At 40.5% G+C, this 19,632-nt stretch overlaps 2 protein-coding genes across 2 annotated transcripts in view; both read right to left on the bottom strand.

The window, feature by feature from the left end:
* Positions 1-643: 643 nt before the first annotated feature.
* On the bottom strand, positions 644-10,351 carry scamp2l (secretory carrier membrane protein 2, like). The gene is made up of 9 exons (XM_085357167.1): positions 10,227-10,351; positions 9,378-9,455; positions 9,165-9,251; positions 6,586-6,718; positions 6,369-6,497; positions 5,786-5,945; positions 5,495-5,596; positions 4,912-5,029; positions 644-2,464 (listed from the first exon to the last, which is right to left on the bottom strand). Exons 1-9 carry the CDS (start codon positions 10,281-10,283, stop codon positions 2,312-2,314), a joined length of 1,017 nt encoding a protein of 338 aa, XP_085213293.1. The 5' UTR covers positions 10,284-10,351; the 3' UTR covers positions 644-2,311.
* A 3,305-nt stretch (positions 10,352-13,656) lies between these two features.
* Positions 13,657-19,632, bottom strand: part of myo9aa (myosin IXAa) — a 100,671-nt gene continuing 94,695 nt past the window's right edge. Inside the window, exons 36-44 of the mRNA XM_085349861.1 lie at positions 19,521-19,582; positions 19,086-19,278; positions 18,842-18,970; positions 18,585-18,690; positions 18,372-18,503; positions 17,264-17,387; positions 15,635-15,843; positions 15,369-15,511; positions 13,657-15,264 (exon numbers count right to left, since the gene is read on the bottom strand). Coding sequence (XP_085205987.1) covers positions 14,777-15,264; positions 15,369-15,511; positions 15,635-15,843; positions 17,264-17,387; positions 18,372-18,503; positions 18,585-18,690; positions 18,842-18,970; positions 19,086-19,278; positions 19,521-19,582 — 1,586 coding nt within the window. The 3' untranslated portion in view covers positions 13,657-14,776. The remainder of the gene's footprint in view (positions 15,265-15,368; positions 15,512-15,634; positions 15,844-17,263; positions 17,388-18,371; positions 18,504-18,584; positions 18,691-18,841; positions 18,971-19,085; positions 19,279-19,520; positions 19,583-19,632) is intronic.

The raw sequence follows: 19,632 nt of genomic DNA, 5'->3' as shown, positions 1-19,632 counted from the left end.
TTTGCAGATATGTGTTTATGCACAGCTCTCTCGAGGGCCCAGAACAGCATTTCAGTCAGGTTGAGGTCTGGACTTTGACCGGGCCATTGCAATCTTTTCTTTTCATAGAATTGATGCTGTGCTTGGGATCTGTGTCCTGTTGTGTATCGTCACTTTTATAGACTATTTCAGTATACACAGGAGTTCATGGTTAACTTAGTGATTGCAAGCTGCCCAGATCCCATAACTGCAAAACAAGCCCAAATCATCACCCTCAAAACGTCTCCGTTTTTTTTCTCCATAATAAAAGATCAGCTGATGTTAGTAACAGACCCTTTAAATCCTGTAAGTTGGGCTGAAGTTCAGCAGAGGAAAGGGGTCAGCGTGTACACTGACTATACACACGTTCTCACACCTTTCTATCAGAACCACGTTTAAATATTTAGGCAATTTGAGCTATAGTAGCTCGCCTGTTGGATCGGACCACACAGCACAGCCCATAACCCTGTCGCTGGTTCACCCCTGTTCCATCCTTGGACCACTTTTGATAGATAATAATACACTTCTAAGAAGACCACTTCCAAGACTTCAATTCAGAATTTTATAGACAGTACAGTTTATTGAATGTTAAGATTGAGAATCAATTTCCAATGCATACCCCAGCAGTAAATATGTTTAAATAAGTCACCAATATTTACATAATCTTAACACATTTTGATCACAAGAAAACTTCACCAGTTGTTCCACAGGCTACAGATAAAACAGGGCATTAAAAGTCTTGAACGTGAATGGTCACACAAAGATTTGTATGTTACTTCTGTTTAAAGGCACTGAGGTACAAACATCAGATTGGGAGTATACAGTGTTTATATACTTTTTACTTACACACACACACACACACACACACACACACACACACACACACACAGAGAGAGAGAGAGAGAGGAAACACTCAAACCTAATTACAAGGTGCAGACAGGAAAAACAGTAAAACTACCATGGGCACAAAGTCAAAAATATTGTTCTTTCTACTCATTAATGCACTTTTCATGTAAATACATTCAAATTCTATACTTCCAGTAACTTTACATTAATAAACCAGTACCCCCCCCCCCCTTTCATTTTAATCACAGCAAGTCTCTGTATTATGCCAAGTTTTCTTAACATGAATTAAAAGGTAACATCTTCATTTGCTTCAAGAACAGCTTTAAGCCTCACTTCATTAAAAAGAAATATCAGTAAGCAGATAAAACAGTACAAATGACCTCTTTATCCCATCACCTTCATTAATCAGCAGCTCATCCTATTGTCATATACACATCAAAACATCAAATTTGGAGATCAACGTTCAAACTGCACAGTAATGTAACAGTATGCATTTATTATCATTTATACTTTTACAGGACACTGTGCATAAAGTGTATTATCGGTATTAATGCACTTATAGTCAGGACAGTTATCCTGCAAGGTTCTGTATGCTGCTGTAATGTGAAAAACATTTTGTAGATCCATTGTTCACAGATGGGGGGAAAAAAAAACAAAACAAAAAAAACAACATTCTCGTGTCAAGTGAGAATCCAACCTTGGACAAAGAGTTTATATTTCAAGCCTCAGTATGTCATTCCTACATTAGCAGGAAAAAATCCTGATACTTTTTACCAGGATCTTTAAGAAATACTGGATTTAAATCAGTGTTTCTTGTATTGCAGATTATCTCACATGTATCTCTTTAGTCTACTCTGTTAAATGCTTTCAATAGCGATGCAGTGATGAAATGTTACAATTTTATTTGTGTGGCGGCCTCACCTTGCTCTCTATCTAAACCCCAGCTTCAGATTTCCTACTGGACATTTCTCTAAAGCATAAATGAATATGACATATGCTGATGAGATCTGTGCAGGTCTTTACAAGTTCCATCCATTTTATTTTTGCATTTTATAATCTTTTTACCTTTTTTTTTTTTTTAATTAATGTACCATCTCATTATTAGTTCGTCAATCATCTATGAAGCTCTTTGAATTGCACTGTCCTTCATCAAAGGTGCTATACAAATAAAGTTTAACTGAGGGTAGGTTCCTATTCTTGGAAGATGACTTTATGTCTTTAGCTACACATCTTCCTAAATTACACAATCTTTATTATTATTTAGTTTTTTTTAGTGGATATGGAGAATGGAGACACCCCACTTGGTATATTACTCATAAGTTACTTGCTTTTTGCCCTTTTCCCTAAAAATTCCTTTACACCAACTGCATAATGTTGGGACATGGGTAGCCCGGTATGCTGGTCAGAAAAGAGAATAGCCAGAGACACAAAACTTGTAGAAATCACACTAATTTTGGCTCCTGCCAAAGGCTCCCTGGGCAGCGGAGGTAGCAGCAGAGGTAGCAGCATTTTGGACAGTTCGGTTGCTCAGGACACCTTGTGAAAACTCCTGCTGGGCCTTGGTGAAGCTGGCACCTGTGTTTCTGTATTTAGAGTGGACCTAGGGTGATAGGAAAAGACAGAATATTTTAAACAATGACAGGAGATCAAATGATGAAACAGTGTTTAACCTGCTGGTTCCTGTAAGGTTCGGTCCATGGTTCTTATGTCTACAAAGGAGCTCATGAGTTCAGTTTCATTGATCTGCAGAGGTGGGACCAAGTCATTGTTTTGCAAGTCTCAAGTAAGTCTCAAGTCTTTATCCTCAAGTCTCAAGTCAAGTCTCAAGTAATGTCAGGCAAGTCAGAGTCGAGTCTCAAGTCACTGGTGTAAAAGTCCGAGTCAAGTCACAAGTCTGAAATTTTGAATTTCAAGTCCTTTCGAGTCATTAAAAAAAACGAAAAAAAGCATGTTGCAGTTATGCTAAATGTAAATATTAGACCATGTAATTTTTAAATCTGTGTTTTTCTCAACACATGACAAAATAGTGAACTTAGAAAATATACACAAATTGTGAAATTGCACCTCTTTAAAATGCAGCTCAATTAAACTTAGCTCCAAGAATAATTTTCACCGACAGTTCTGAGATAAGCTGCATGTTATTATTGGATGCGGTTGTAGGACCGGCTTTAAAATCGCATGACAAAAATATCATACACATTAAAAAAAACTGCATCACCAACGTAGCCTGGACAACATTTGCTAGTTAGATGAAGTCAGCTATCTCATCGTAGCATATTTATATGCATATTTATAATTATACGGTTCTTGGAGTGAGTGCATACACTCATGAAGTTTAGTAACTTCCGGTCACTGCAACAAGCCCAGGTACAGTTTACCGCCGGATGGGTGCAGGACCTTGAAATGCACCGTGTAGAACGAAAGACCATCGTACGTATCATAAGTTTACCAGTCTCACAAATAGTCTTCATAAATACACATTCGTTAACCGTTTATTAATAGGACCTTTGAGCTCAACGGTAATTAATTAGTAGTGGAAATAATTTCTGGTAGCATCACAGAAATGTAGCAGTGACAATAATATTGTATGCTGTAATCGTACTGGACAATTAGTGATACAAAACAACTGTTTTATTCTGTGAATAAAAGTATATGTTTTTGTCAATGTACCATAATAACAGAAGCGAAACGCAATATTGTGTCAGGACAATTCACTATTTATGCACAATAAATAAAGGAGCATAGCGCGACCATTTCTGTTCAGCGCCAGACTTGCTTGTAACCTATATCACCAATTATGTTATGAAAATGACGCATTAACTACAACAGCAGACTGACCTTCGTGTAAATGCTTGGAGCAGAGTAACCTGTGAGCTGGAGTGTTCTGGGACGTTATATTTGGTCTTTGAATGGCTGCAATCCAGTCGCCTCTTTGTTACTTCGGAAACATGGCTCGAACAATTTCTCTTAAACGTCGTAATCCGATAACAACCGATCTCTTTACCCGTCGGCTTCCCGTGGCTGTCATGCGACCGGCTATTGTAGTTAATAATACAACAGCTTCTTGACATTTTTGTGTTTCTTTTTATCGCTGTATAACTGATTTCAATTGAAAGCCTGCGTGCGCTAGTACCTCTTGCCACGAGTTCCCAGAATCCTTTGCGGTTCTACCCGTGAATGACGTCACATTTTCAATCTCTATATAATATGCGTGTTAAATTTTATATTTGGGGTAAAATATCAAGTCTTTTCAAGTAAACCGGTTCAAGTCCAATTCAAGTCACAAGTCTTAGAACATTTTTTCAAGTCAAGTCTAAAGTCATAAAATTAATGACTCGAGTCTGACTCGAGTCCAAGTCATGTGACTCGAGTCCACACCTCTGTTGATCTGTTAGTGAGGAGGATATCTGAAAATACAATAGATATCTAGCGGAGACTAGGAACAGACTTTTTTTTAACGGTTGTTTTTGTTCCCCCCCCCCTTTTTTGCATTAAGATGAAATATTGTGTCCACTTTCTAATTAATTATTGTCTTTAAAAACCAAAAGACACTCCTGGAATTTCTACATGGAGGTAAGTCTGTACAGTAAGTGCATTCAGCACACACACTTGGTTTGAAAATTTCCTCTGAAGCTGTTCAAAGTTTTTGTCACCACCTGATATTTAGTTTGTCTTTGATGTAGCTTCCAGATATAAATGAGAAAAAATAACATTTATATATGTACGCAGTATAAGTCATCGACAACTGTCAGTGCGCCCCAGGGTGGCTGTGGCTACAATGTAGGCTTGCCATCACCAGTGTGTGAATGTGTGTGTGAATGGGTATGTAAAGCTGGATATGTAAAGCGCTTTGGGGTCCTTAGGGACTAGTAAAGCGCTATATAAATACAGGCCATTTACCATTTTAAAACATGTTTAAAATACTTGGCTTAGGGTTATTCAGTTCATCAAGATACATTATATTGAATCTGACAGGTTCATAATAAAATAGTAATCAGATTACCTATAAAAATACGATATGTAAACAGAAGTTTTACTTTTGCGTACCATTTTCAGCAGGATGACAGCCAGCACAGAGTTTACAGTGAAAAATCCAGCCACTACCATCATAACCACAGCCACAGCCAGGTTCGTCTTGATGATGGTGATTGATGTTATCCATCCACTGTCAAAACCAGAAACATGCAAGAGGAAAAAAGGTGTAATTTCACATTTTCTCTGTAATTATTATAGTACACTGAAATTCTTTTTTTGTGGATTAAAGAGAAATACACAAACAACCAGATACCAAATGTAAAGCATGAAGTTTGTAAAAATGACACATGGAAACCTGAGGAGCTTTATACATGATAGAAAAGAACTCCCAAAATAAAAGTTACACACACTTACAAAGCAGCAACCCAGATTTATTAGGGCAGCAGGAATCTGTCAAAGAAATGCAATAGAGGAGAGACAGGAGAAGAATTCACACACAAACACGTGTGAATGAAGAAATGTGGTGGTCCATGCACACTGAATGTATCCCAAAGCAGCATGCACATTCATACAATGAAAAACAGAATCTTGGTGCACTTCCACCACACGTTCAGGTAGTGTAGGAAAAAAGAAAAAGAAAATAAATCGCACTGACCTGTTGCCCCAATGGGGAATCCCCACAGTTTGGATAATGTAAACTGCCACTTGGAAGAAGAAGACGAAAAAGAAGAAAAAGAAGCTGAAAGAGCTGTCAGACCTATGGAGGGGAAAAAAGGGGACACATTATTAATGCGAAGGTGCTCACTGGTTTGCTGACATATTGCACAATAGAGATAATAAGTTTCACAATCGCATGAAGTCATAAAAATGAGTCTGGAGGTCATTTACAGTTTGAAGACTTGTATTAAAGTTCATAAGTGTAAACAATACCAGTGACACAGCATACCTAAAGGCCTTGTAGACCGGCCTGTACCAACAGACGAAGGCCACAGGGGTGAACAGAATGAACCAAAGAATAGCCAGACCAAAGTCAACGCCATAGTTACTGTCAATGGTGAAGCAAGCCAGGCAGGCCAGCACGTTGAGGAAGAGAGTGGCACTGTGGACTGGAGAGGTGCAAAAGAAAACCAGTGACGCAGACATACTTATAATACAACACTGCTTATAAAAAGTGCCGGTGAACCAAACTCTGTGCACTTTTAAACTAATAGGCATGAATGGTGTCTTTATTATTGTTATTATCATCTCCTTCGTAACAAATTAATTTCCCAAATGTGAGGTAAATAAATTATTTCTCGACGTTTTAGTGCAGCAATTGTGACTTTAAACAATCTAGTATCTTGTAATGGATCAAGTTGATTCATCATGATTCATTTGTAAAGAAAAAAGTAAGAACTTCAGCAAAAGTATGAGTGGAAAGTCTTGATACATATTTAAATTTAGCATATTAAAAGCTGAGATCTGATGTACTATACCATCCTTTTAGGTCAGTGATTGGCATATAAAATGCTACAATCAGGGGTACATACACATCCAGAGGTAGTACATTCTCTTGCACATCCTGCGGTAGTCCTCGGGGATTTCCTCCTCAAAATTCTGATAAAAGCAGGGCTTTATAGGGAAGAACCTTGGAAGAGGTGGCCAGTTGTTCTCTTTAGCTGACAGGAAAAGATTTAAAAACCTTATTATCATTTAAGACTTAACACATACTCAACACAACTACATCAAATACCTGCAGCCACTTACCTCCGGGGTTCGATGCGCTGCCTGCCTGCCTCCTGTTCTCTAGCTCCTGTTCCTTCCGCTCCAGCTCTGCTGCTTTCCTCTCCAGCTCCTCCTGCTGTTTGATCAGGTTAGCCTGGGCAGCAGCTGCTTTAGCCTGATAGAATAGAATAGAATAGAATAGAATAGAATTCAACTTTATTGTCATTGCACATGCACAGGTACAGGGCAACGAAATGCAGTTTGCATCCATCCAGAAGTGCTTTAGTGATATAGATATATTACAATATATATTAGCAATAATATAGATATGTGAGTATATTACAGAAATGGGTCTATTATGGTATGTTATAATGTACACGGTATGAAGTATGTTGTGAATATTCTATAACTATAAGTATGTACAGGCTGTAGTGAGTACAAGCTATGTACAGGATATGAACAGGATATAAATATGAAAAACTATACAGAATATGAAATAAATAACTTTACAGAATCTGGGATATACAGCTATACAGAAATGGGAACTATGCAAGTTGTAAACAGTTGTAGGATTAAAGATTATCGAATGTACAGAATGATTATTTACACAGAGCTATACAGTAGTGCAGTTAAGATAAGTGAGGGTGTAGATAGTTTCTACAGAGGCTATATAAAGTGCTAGTGGTTGTGAGTGGTGGTTCAGTCCATGTTATTATTGTGTTTGAGGGTACAGTTGTCCATTGTGGGTGTGTGTATGTTCAGTCCATGAGTTTAACGTGGGTCAGATGTCAGGAGGCAGAGTTCAGGAGTCTGACAGCTGTGGGGAAGAAGCTGTTCCGGTACCTGGTGGTCTTAGTCCGGAGGCTCCTGTGGCGCCTCCCAGAGGGCAGGAGGGTGAAGAGTCCATGTGATGGGTGACTGGGGTCTTTGATGATTTTCCCAGCCCTTTTCAGACACCGCTTCCTGTAGATGTCTTTTATGGCAGGAAGTGGTGCTCCGGCGATGCGCTGGGCAGTTTTCACGACCCTCTGCAACGCCTTCCGGTCCGAGGCAGAGCAGTTCCCGTACCAGACTGTTATACAGTTGGTCAGGATGCTCTCGATGGTGCAGCGATAGAAGTTCACCAGGATGTCTGAGGACAGGTGGTTCTTCCTCAGAGTCCTCAAGAAGAAGAGGCGCTGGTGAGCCTTCTTGACCAGCTTGGAGCAGTTGGTCGTCCAGGTGAGATCCTCGGAGATGTGGACTCCCAGGAACTTGAAGCTGCTCACACGCTCCACAGCCGTCCCCTTAATGTGGATGGGTGGATGTGGGTCAGCATTCCTCCTGTAGTCCACGATGAGCTCCTTGGTCTTCTCGGTGTTAAGCAGCAGGTTGTTTCTGTCGCACCACTCAGCCAGACGATCCACCTCCTCCCTGTAGGCGGCCTCATCGTTGTCACTGATGAGGCCAATCACCGTGGTGTCATCTGCAAACTTAATGATGGTGTTGGAACCATCAGCAGGTCTGCAGTCGTGGGTGAGGAGGGAGTAGAGGAAAGGGCTCATCACACAGCCTTGTGGTACACCGGTGTTCATTGTGATGGTAGATGAGCAGCGGTTATCCAGCCGGACATGTTGGGGGCGGTTGGTCAGGAAGTCCAGTAACCATTTGCAGATGAGGGAACTGATACCCAGGTCTGTCAGTTTCCTGATGAGTTGTGAGGGGTGGATTGTATTGAATGCTGAACTGAAGTCTATAAACAGCATTCTGGCATAGGTGTTGTTGTTGTCCAGGTGTGAGAGGACAGAGTGCATTGCGATGGAGACTGCATCCTCTGTGCTCCTGTTCCGGTGGTATGCGAATTGGTGGGGGTCCAGGGTGATAGCAGCGTGATAGCAGACCTGCATCTTAATACTGTCTTCAGCATTGTTGAACACAATTTCCTCATACATGTACTGCACTAAAATAACCATACAAAGTGCTGCTTTCTTGCAGTGATAAGCTAGATGGTCCCTGCAGTAAAATGTGATGACTTTTGGGGCGGCTCAGGATGTGCACCAGGTTGTCTACCAGCAGGTCGTTGGCTAGATCCTCCACCAATCAAATCTGTGTGCCAAAGTGTCCTTGAGCAAGACATTGAACCTTAAATGAATTACCTGTGATGCACCAATCAGAGTGCAAGTGTGTGGGTTGTAGAGAAGCATTTCTTAGCATTGTTTATGTATGAACTGGACCAGGACTTGGATACAGACTTTCTACTCAGTTGACCACTCAAAGTTCTTTCTACTATACCTCTCATTCATCCAGTCACACACATTTATACATTATTCATGATTAAGTGCTTACACACACACACACACACACACACACGATCCAGTGGATGCATCGGGGGGCACTCAAGGATCAGTATCTTTTCACAGGAATGCAAATGTGGAGTCAGGGATTGGCCCATTGACCTTCCGATTAGCAGGCGACCCACTCTACCACTCAAGCTACAATCGACCAAGTAAAGAAAAAAAAAATACTCATTCTTCTTTGCATGGTAGTGTCCTGACTTGCATTTCTTGAAAACGTAACTTAAATCAGTTAATGTTGTCTGATCTCATTATTTAAACACGCTGAAATGCATTCGTCTCACTCACTTTTGGGTTCTGCTCCACAGATGTCTGTAGTACAGCTGGTTGAGAGGGTGCAGCAGAGATAGGGATTGTCGTCCCAGAGTGCTGTCCCTGTAAAAAAGGTTGACGCAATATCTCTTTTCAAATATATTTTCATAAAACCAAAGGATTTGGTTCCTGCTGAATATCATATCACACTATGATATGAGCAGTTCCATTAAAGACACAAAGGCTGACCATTTCCGGTGAAGAGAATGGGTTGTAATCCCCGACGTTGTCATTGACTCTGCTGGTGGCTTGTGTGACTGAAGCATCCTGGGAAGAAGAGAAAAAAAAAAGATCAAACACACTGTAAGGTGTGACACTGAGAATCCATGACTGTTCAGCGTTTATGTGGTGCCAACTGTGGAATTATAGGAGTGTCCCATCCAGTGGAGGAGCAGCACCTGAACACTGAATTTTCTCTCACCAGATTATCTGTTAATAACACTCTTTGCCCTGGACCACATTTGTTTCAGTTAAATTACAGTTTGTGTGTGTGTGTGAATAAAGATTAAGCATCCATTTCTTAAGTTAAAATGTCAAAGACGTGTGGATTCATAAGCATTACTTCCTAGGTCTATAAGACCTAAAAAAAAAAAAACAAAGAAAAAAAAACCACTGGTCTGTAAAACATAAACAAACAACAACAAAAAAATATACAAAGAAACAAAACTATCTATAAAGTTAAAAGCAGCGTCACTGGCTTGCTACTGGGGTTTCTAGTTAATGGTGTCATCTATGAATAGCTTGTAAAAGAGAACTCCCGGTTAATGGCAGGCACCTGTTCTCGGGTCTGCTCACCTGCGCAGGTGAGCTCAGAGCACACTTCCAGCGAATATTCACAGTTTTAACGTAAAAATGTTTATAAGCGCATTGAAACGTGTCACACTTAACAGTGGCGATTCTTAGCCAGGAAATGCTGAGGCCAAACCCAGCAACCAACCAGACAGGTTTTTGTTAGAGCATATCTTTGTATTCACTTTACACCAGAAAACGAAAAGCTTCTGAAACTCGATTCGCGGACAGAAACCAACCAACACTCACCTGGAAGGGATTTACGTCCATTGGGTCAGCGAAAGGGTTACTGTCGAAACCCGACATTGCGAGAAAAGTTTATATTGCGTAAAATAAACAACGACGGCACCCTTCTCCCCGGCGGCTCTCGCTGGTCCTGCTCCTACTGATGGTGCTGTGCGACGCCGGCGGCACTGCGCATGCGTCGCTTGTGTGGGCCGCGTCACCGAAGGTTGGCCGGAGTCAATTAGCCCTCCTTTATTTTTAGCAGTAATGTGAATTGGTTTCAAATGAGCGGTTCTCGTGACAGTCTGTCCACGCCGATTATGTGTGTGTCGAAATGAGAGCCAGTCTGCGGAGGTAAACGCACAAAGTGAGCTCCTTTTTAAAACTTTCCTCAATGTCCTCGAGGGTTTGAAGTTGCCTTTAGGTGCTGTGGAAATAATAGCTTATTTAAACGACTGAGCAAAATCACGAGTTCACCGGGAAAATAAGAATTACCTGATCTGCTACTGAAAGACAGATTTTTAAAATTGTTTGCTGAACATTGTGGCTCCAGTTTAAAAACAGTACCTACAGTCCAGTACTAACAAGCTTGATAGTCAGCGTTTTATATAATCACCTTTTATTCTCCAGCACAGCCTGAAAAGCTTTCATTTCTTAAAATAATCTTCAGGAATAGTTCTCCAGGCTTCTTGAGGGCCATTCAAAGCTTTTGTTCTGTTCTCTGTCAAGATGACCCCACACTGTTTAAATGGTTTTCTATCCAGGAATGCTTTTTGCAGTGTGGATTTTCATGTTGTAATTTTATGCATTTTTTTTTGTCTAAACTGTATTGTTGTACATTGACGAGGTGTTACTCATTGTTTTTGTAGGACCGTTGCAAATAAAAAGTAGTCTTCTGGATACATCTGGCATATTCACATTGATATGTTCATTAATATGTGTTGTCCCTTTTTAAAAAAAATAAATTTTCAGGGTGTTTGGGGGTGACCGTAATGCTGAAGAATGAAGCGTCACTAGTCAGATGCTTTTGCAAAATACAGCAGTACTTTTCTGTACTGTTGGATTTTGACAAGATCTCCAGCACCAGCCTCCATCTTATTGTACAGATCGCTGTAGACACTGTTGTAGCCGTTTTCAATTAAAGGGCCAGATGTGTCTCTCAGGTTGTATTACTGAATTACCAACCTTACTAAAAAGAAATGGGCCCCCAGCCATACATCTGCATTGGTTTGATAAGAATACATCCATAAACCATATTACCATTACCAAAATCAGCTAATAAAGAATGAAAGAATGCAGGAAACAAAGTATGTAGTACCTGTCCTACTTCAAGAGGAAGACGCTTGAATGGGGTCTTATTTCACTTTCCAGGTGAGAACAGACTGCAAAACTACAAACTGATAAGACCTGTAACATGAAACAGTCTCTCTGGATAAATGCTTGTTACAGAATACACTGAACAAATCATCAGATCGATACAAGGATGAGTATAAAGAAAAAATGGTGCCACTTGTCGTCGGTCATTTACAGAAAGTACAGATACAACTTGGTGCTGAATCTCTGGAAGGCCCCTGCAGGGATGGAGCACCATTTTTCTGACAGATATTTCCTCATTTACAGTTTAATGGTGACAGTCCCCCTGTTTGTGTCATACTTATGTGAACATCATGGTCACCAGATGTTCCCTGTTGATCATCTCAGTCTTCCATCCTATTTACTTATCTCTTTCCCACAGATTTATTGTAGATGATACTTTAGTCATTGCATCCTTCACAAACAGCCAGTTTATATTTAACTCAATCTGCCTTCTTTCAAAGGCTCTCCATTCTTTCTTCTTGATAGAATTTGTTTTTAATTCCACAGAGCAGACTGGCTGTTAATTAGACCATACAGCGTTCCTGTGTGGAAGTATCTGTACTTTCCACTCATTTATACAGCTCTGAAATGTGTCACCCAACTATCACAAAAAAAGCCTGTAAAAAAAAAAAAAAGAAAAAAAAAAAGAAGCCATTTTTGCCTTTTGCTTGCAGTGACAAATGGCAAGTACAATAAACAGACAGAATCATACCCCTTAATCTTTGAAATCAAGCTTTCTGTCCCATTGGCACAGGTGTATAAAACCCAGCACCTAGCCATGCAGCCTGTCTTTACAAACTTGTTGTTCTAAAGAGCTCGCTGAATGTGAGTGTTGAGCTGTAATAGGATTCTAACATGTTTGTTTAATGCCTGCTTAGAGAGGCAAGGTCTTTACAGTATAAAGAATTTTGAGGCAACTGTTGTGATTTGGTGCTTTATAAATACAACTGAATTGACTATCCCATGATCTTCTGTAAGTGATGTCTTTACAAAGTGGACGTGTTTAGGAGTCACACCAACTCATTAATGAAGTGCAGACCAGGTAAAAATCACAGCTTGATCACTGAATGCTGAAGTGCATGGTGTGTAAATTCGCCAACGCTTTGCTGACTCAGGAGCTCCAGACCTTCTGGCATTAACATCAGCACAGAAACTTTGGGCTGGTAGCTTCGTGGCATGGGTTTCCATGGCCGAGCGGGAGTAATATATGAGTGGCTCACTTTTGTGCAAGTGCATCAAGAAATGGTAAAATGCTGTGCAAAAATACAAGCAGAAGAGAATCAGAAATATGATAATAAATTAGTAATATTAGTGGTGGAGGTGGTAGAGAAGGTCAACTAATAATTAGAAGGTTGGTGCTTCGATCCCTGGCTGCTCCAGTCTATATGCCAAAGTGTCCTCGGGCCAGACGTTGAATCTCCAAGTTGCTTCTAATCTAGTCACCAGACAGTGAATGTTACGGTAGATAGTGCTAGTGCTTATATTAGTGTTTGAGTGAATAAGACCTGTATTAAGCCTTTTGTGTGCTTAAGTAGAAAAGCGCTATATATGAACCAGTCCAATTAGCATTTTGTAACAGAATAGTAATATTGCAGACATTATGGATTACAACAGCCAAATACTGTGTGCATTCAAGGATTTTATATTGTTTGTTAGTCTAAACCTGCTAATTGTTCTGGTTTGGATCACATTGTTTTTGCACAGTTAATCCAATCTAACTACCCCTAACTACCTAATGTCAAATTCCCCTACTGGCTCATGCACAACTTGGAATTTCTTTGTCTTTTTCATAGAACACAGTTTGACATGCCACACTGAGGGAAAAAGCAGAATAAAATTATAGATGGCTGGATAGCATTAGCTCCCTCAGTTTCAGGGTCATTATATAGCGCGTGGCTGACTCACTATCATGAATAATTAGCAGTGGGACTCTAAAGGTGCCCCTGTTAGCATTATTGTTATTAAAATGAGTAATTCCCTATTTTAAACACAGGCCTAAAGAAAAGAATTGCACTTATGCAGTTGGACATTTTCAACTAAAACATACACACATTAATAATGACAAGACACAATGATTTTATGTTCTTGCATGGTTGCTATTGAGCAAATGCTTAAGAGACAGAAGAGAATGGCTTTGGGAGTGGGTAATAATGGATTTCAAGAATAGAATGGCATTTGTTCTCTATACTGTACATATGACCTGTACTGTACATAACAGTTGTATGGCTGTTAAGCGGTGAATGCAGGAATTTTATCACAGATTCCAACATTCCTAAAGAGCTGGGATCCCCTTGGCTGGAATACACACCAGCTGACTTGGTCCCTTTGATGGCTGTATTTCCCTTGTAAGGGGAAAAGAAAAAAAAAAAAAGCAGCACAAACTTAAAACACATTAAGTGGGTTTTTTTCTTTTCTGTCTCACACAAACCTACAGTCACGCATGAGCTCTCGGCACATGTACACAACAGAAGTGTGGGATCCACTGCCCAAACCCAAACATCTCTGTTCAAGAATCTCAATTTTAAAAAACCAAAAAAAAAAAAAAAAACCAAGATAAATATTTGACTTCAACTACCCAGCAGAGGCTGGTGTTCCGGCTTTGTACAGTATTTATACCTGTATATTATATGCTATAAAGAATTTCTGTGACATTAAAAATTTTAAATAAGGGAAAAATTATTTTGTAATAACAAAGCATCGGCTGCTTACATTTATTGTAAACTCATAAAGCAGCCTATAGTCGTGAGCTTTAAGTTCACTGTAACATCTGCGACGCCTGATGGTGCCCGATTTGTTTTTCTTCTCAATTTCTGTAGTACACTGCTTCAGCTTTCCAGCTCTGTAATATTCCCTGATGCCGTGTTTTCTTCTGCATATTCCAACATTCCCTTTTCTCTGTCCTCCTGCTCAGTTTGTCTCCTCTTGGCGCCGAGTAAAGAGTTGCCAAGACACTGTGAGAGCACGATTGGCAGTTTCATCCACAGAAGAGCCCATCTACTGATTCTTGTTTCTCTTCCAGACAATTCTCCTCCCCGCCTCAGGAGGGGGAAACACTGTACACAGCACTTGGGGAAATTTCTTTGCAGATTTTAAGAATGAAAGGCTAAGCAAGAGTGGTTTGAGGAGTGGAGATCAGTTGCCAGTTTGTCACCTCCCATTGGGAACATGTATGCCTGGCAGGAAGTTGGATAGGGATCGCTTTGGTGTCTCATTGTCCTTCATACCATGAATTCATTACTTCCATATACTACCACAGGCTGTGGCATGTCTGAAGGGTCCCTGCCATGACCACCACCTTCTCTGGAGGGCGTTGGGGCAGTATGTTTGGCTCCCTTAAGTTTCTGCTTACCCTTATCTGGATTGTAAGTGCCTCGGCTGGTAAACTGGGGCCTTTCATCATAAATCACTTCCTGATCTCCGGTAGAGCTGTTGTCTAAGCTGTAGGATGGGGAGGCTATGGGTGGAGTCAGACTCTCGGCCTGTGATGGACCCGAGCTGACACCAGAAGACTTGGACTGGAAACGAAAGCGCCGGGTGGAAGAAGAAGACGATGAAGGATGGAAATGTGATGAGGAGGAGTACGAGGACCCGGTGAAACACGAGTCTACAGAATCCAGAGACGCAGGTTGGCGGCGGAGAACTCTGCGTCGGGGGCTCTTCCCGTCAGATTTCAGAGTCCAGGGCAATGTCAACAAAGGACCTCTCTCTGGAGAAACCCCCACCCAAAAAATGCAAAGAGGTCAATATTTTTTATATGCACACGAAGAATTGTGAATGATAAGGCAGTTTAGAATGATCAGTATGGCATACCAGAGAAGTCAGAAATGGTCTCTTCAGAGTCCACATTAAGGTTTTCAGAGCTGTCAGCTGTACCGATGGAGGCCTCAGACTCCAGGGTCTCATCATCTGATGCTCGTGGCTCCAGAGACAGCATCTCAAAGGTCAACTCCTCCCTGTAGAGACAAGCATCATCCAGAAAAACAAATGAGCTGCGCACAAGTGATGACACACAGCTGGCATCAATGCAACACACAAGCCAGATAATTCAACATTTAAAGCACAGTGAGAATGTTTACTTCTCTTTCTGAAGGCTTTCAATTTCCTCTGTTAGCACCCTCTCTTCCTGCTGCATGGCTGCCTGCTGATGCTCCGGGATGTCAGGTAACGACTCCGCTCCCTCTTCACCGCCGCTCTCTTCTATGGCAGCGTCAGCCATAGGCTGCAGCCGCGGACTAACAGGAGGTGAAGGTATGTGGTAGCTTGGTCGCTGGGAGCGACCTTTTCCCTGAGGAGCAAATCAAGAGTGGACTTTTAATTTTTTAAAATGTTGGTTATCATAAAATGTAAACGCTGTTATATACATTACAGCTCTTTGAGCTGGCAGCTCTTGACTCACACATGCATTGACCAATCAAACCCAGACACAGTTTATGAACAAACTTTACCTTTTTGGCTGCATCTGGTTGCTTTGAGCAAAAGTAATAAGAATCAAAATATCAGCAGTGCCAGGTTCAAAATGGTCGAGCTTAATGTGCAGAAATAATCTGGTAATTCTAGTGACTGAGTGATAGCTACACTTCAGGAGGACACCATCTTGCACTTCTTTAAAGTTGCAACAATATTACTAATTGCATTATACCAGGGGTGTCAAAGCCTGCAGCCTGTGTGCAGGATCCAGTCCACAGAAAGGTTCAATCTCACCCTGTGCATAGATACTGAGAAGGAGTGGAAGGTTTTTCTTTGGACCTACTGTATTTGGCCCCGGGAGGCATTGTGTTGGAAATTGTTAAGAATGAATCACATCATGAGTGGCTATCCAAACTGTGCAAATTCAATCTAAACCAGTATCCTGAATCATCGGTTTTACAGCCTTCAACCTTGGGATCATGAGTTATTTTATTTTCAGTTTCACAAAGAAACTGACCCACAATGTGCTAATTGCTATTTGCTGCATTACACTAAAGCCGGACTGACATTTTATAAATGGAAAAAAAAAAATCACATGTGAGTGAGTTCTTTTATTTTAATAGGTTATACAATGGTCAGCATGTGTTCAAATTTCCTGAACATGGTTCATTAACTAAAATGACTCTGACACCCCTGCGTTACACTAAAATGGCACTTCGTTGGGGAATGAAAGTCTTCCAACCCATCGAAGAAGAGAAGCCAGAAGAAAAACACAATGATGACCTATGTCCACAATTTATGTAGACAGTTTCCTAAAAAGCCTTTATGCTGAATGCCCTGAAAACATTCTATTAACATACAGCGATAAAGTAAATCTAATTATGAGATTTAATTGCATCCACATGAGATGGTAATAGAACACAATATGGCAAGAAGAACAACAACAAAACAGACTCAGTGCCGTGATGACTCGTGCTTGATGGATGGATGACAGATGTTTATATCTCAACATATACTGGATACAGTGTTCTGTACACCACAACACTGGATGATTCTTTGGGGATGCAAACCATGGTGTGCGTTTACATACCGTAATGTGTGCTATGCACATAAATCTAACAGCTATTAGTACTGGTCTCTGGGTAAAGGAAAAGACATGTTAGGGAGGAGAGAAGCAGGTTATAAAGGAGGAAATCATGGCAGGTCAAGCAGTGAAGGAGTAAAGGTTAGGTAGATTTACAGTAGTAATGAGTCATTTCTCTGATAACTGTGGGCCTGGTCATGCTGATTGAGCTTACCATTGACCGTCGGATATGCGTCAGTTTGGACTTGGCTTTATTCTCAGCAAACTCCAGAGTGCTGATGTCCTTTAGTCTCACTTTGTACTTATTCATCTGTTCACAGATAATAAGTTCTACGCACCTATGAAGAGGCAGCAAGAGACAAACTTCAGTTACTGGAAATTTCAAACAGTGCTGCAAAACGATAACTTCATATAAAAAGGTATATAACATTCCTCTCCATGCAGTTTTTTTCCCCCATACGGTACAATATATGGCATTTCTCTTCGCTTGGGTTACTGATTTCTATGGTTTTCTGTCAAGAAAGTAAATTAAATCTCTCAAGCCACTAACTCTATCCACCATTAGCGAGGAAATCTGCAGCAAAGCAGGCCAAACGCAATTCAAATCAATCCAACTTTATTTATATATTATTATATATATTTATATAGTATTAAACTATAACTCATTTCCAAATACACATATATCAAAGCAAACATTTGGAGACAGCACTGAGGAAAAACAGACTGTATTGAACTGATATGAAGCAACAATGCTGTTCTGTTACTAAGTAATGACTAAAATCACCACAGCTGACCTCTGTTCTGACTGCTTGTTCCTTTGTAACCTTCCCCACTTTCTTCTCTCATCAGTACTGGAGCCAGACTATTTTTATATATATTATTTATATTCTAAATAAAACTGATTCTTCAGTTTTATCAATCAATCATTCTTATTAAGACCATAAGAAAAAAGGAATCTGGAATGTTTACAAACTTTATTCTTTTCATTAATGCTGTTATTTAAATGGGTGGTTATGCTATTAAAATGTGTGTCAATGGCCAAAACTCCGCTTCTGAGTATGTGTTGATCCCCCTCAGAGGCTTTGTTATTGTTTGTGTGGTACAGCCAGGTGTGGTCTATAATGGAAATGGCCACCCTTGGCCACCCATTGGGTCCACAGCTGCGTCCCAGTCATAGAAAGGGATACCAGTGTGGTTTTTCATGCTTAACTTTACTGTTCCGATATGAAACAGATTAAGTCAACATCAGTTTTCCTTTACCAAGATCTATTACCTTAGACAAAGGCAGTGAATTGTTTGACAGACATTAGACATAGCCTTACGCTGTTGTCTTGTTGATGTCCTGGACGCTCTGCAGTGGGTCAGTGGTGTCAGGACAGCGAAGGATGCAAGGAGCAAAAACTATAGCCAAGGCATTAGGTGACATACGGTTTGTCTCCTCTTCCAAAGCAATCCTAAAAGAATGAATTCTGCGTTTTACTTGTCTATCAAGAAGGAACTAAATCATCTTCACATATTAAGGAAAAAACTGTTACCTGACGAGATGAAATATGAGGCGTTCCAGAGTGTTTAGATGAGTTCTGCTTAGCTGGTCAATAACTGAATACACACCTCTGGTCATTTCCTTTTTATCCTGCAAACCTGTGAATTAATATCCCACACAAGAACTCACTTTTTACTATTGCAGCAAACCAATACACATACATTCTGATGTCTGCAGAATATGTGTGGCCAAATTCTCAAGTGCAATTCAACTGAACCACAGCAATAGTCGGCATATGCGACCACTCACCCATGACACGTATGAATTCGTCATACAGCTCAAATGTCATCAGAGGATTAGGCAGGTCTCTCAGCCACTGCTTGAAAACACTAGCAATAACGTGGATGTTGTAGTCGTCCAGATTCATGTTCTCCACATCTGTGGGACCACAAAGACAATGCAGACACAAAACGCAGACACTGAGTAATTGCAAGCAGCTTTTTAAAACCAGCTAGCACCGTTCACCTGCTCACTGAGTTGCAGCCAAGTTTACCTGTATCAAGTCCCAGCTTGAGCTCCTTAATTTTATTGGTGGAACCAGATTTGCGGTAAATTCCCTCAGTGTAGAGGCCGTGCATCTCAATGTAGTTGATAAGCTTCTCCACTACCAGAGGCACTGTTCTCTCATCGTTAGTCAGGCGAGAAACTTCTACTCCAAACTGTCTGGAGGACAGCTCTGGATCGAACTATTCAGACACAACCATAATATGCTCTTATAAAAACACACATATGACACATGCCTTCACACCATTCAGAGTTCATCCAAAACTAATGTTATAGTTTAAATATCATTAATTCAGCAAACTAAGTACAGTCTTTAACAATTTTCATAAGATCAAAAAGTAGAAATAACACTAACTACTGTACATAAACCCACAATTACTGTCATGGGACATCACTGCGACGGTGCACAATATGGCCGACTCACCTTCTTACTGCATTTGGTGGTCGTCTTCTGGCAGCACTTTCTGTGGCAGGCATACCGGCACACTGGATAGACACAGCCATAGAGATCAAAAACATCATTTCCATTATCCACA

Source organism: Diplotaxodon limnothrissa, linkage group LG1, assembly GCF_057381915.1.
Source record: "Diplotaxodon limnothrissa isolate DT_005_m linkage group LG1, D_limnothrissa_male_GT1.1, whole genome shotgun sequence".
Taxonomy (NCBI): Eukaryota; Metazoa; Chordata; class Actinopteri; order Cichliformes; family Cichlidae; genus Diplotaxodon; species Diplotaxodon limnothrissa.
Note: the sequence above shows the minus strand (reverse complement) of the source record. Positions and strands in the feature narration are given on the sequence as shown.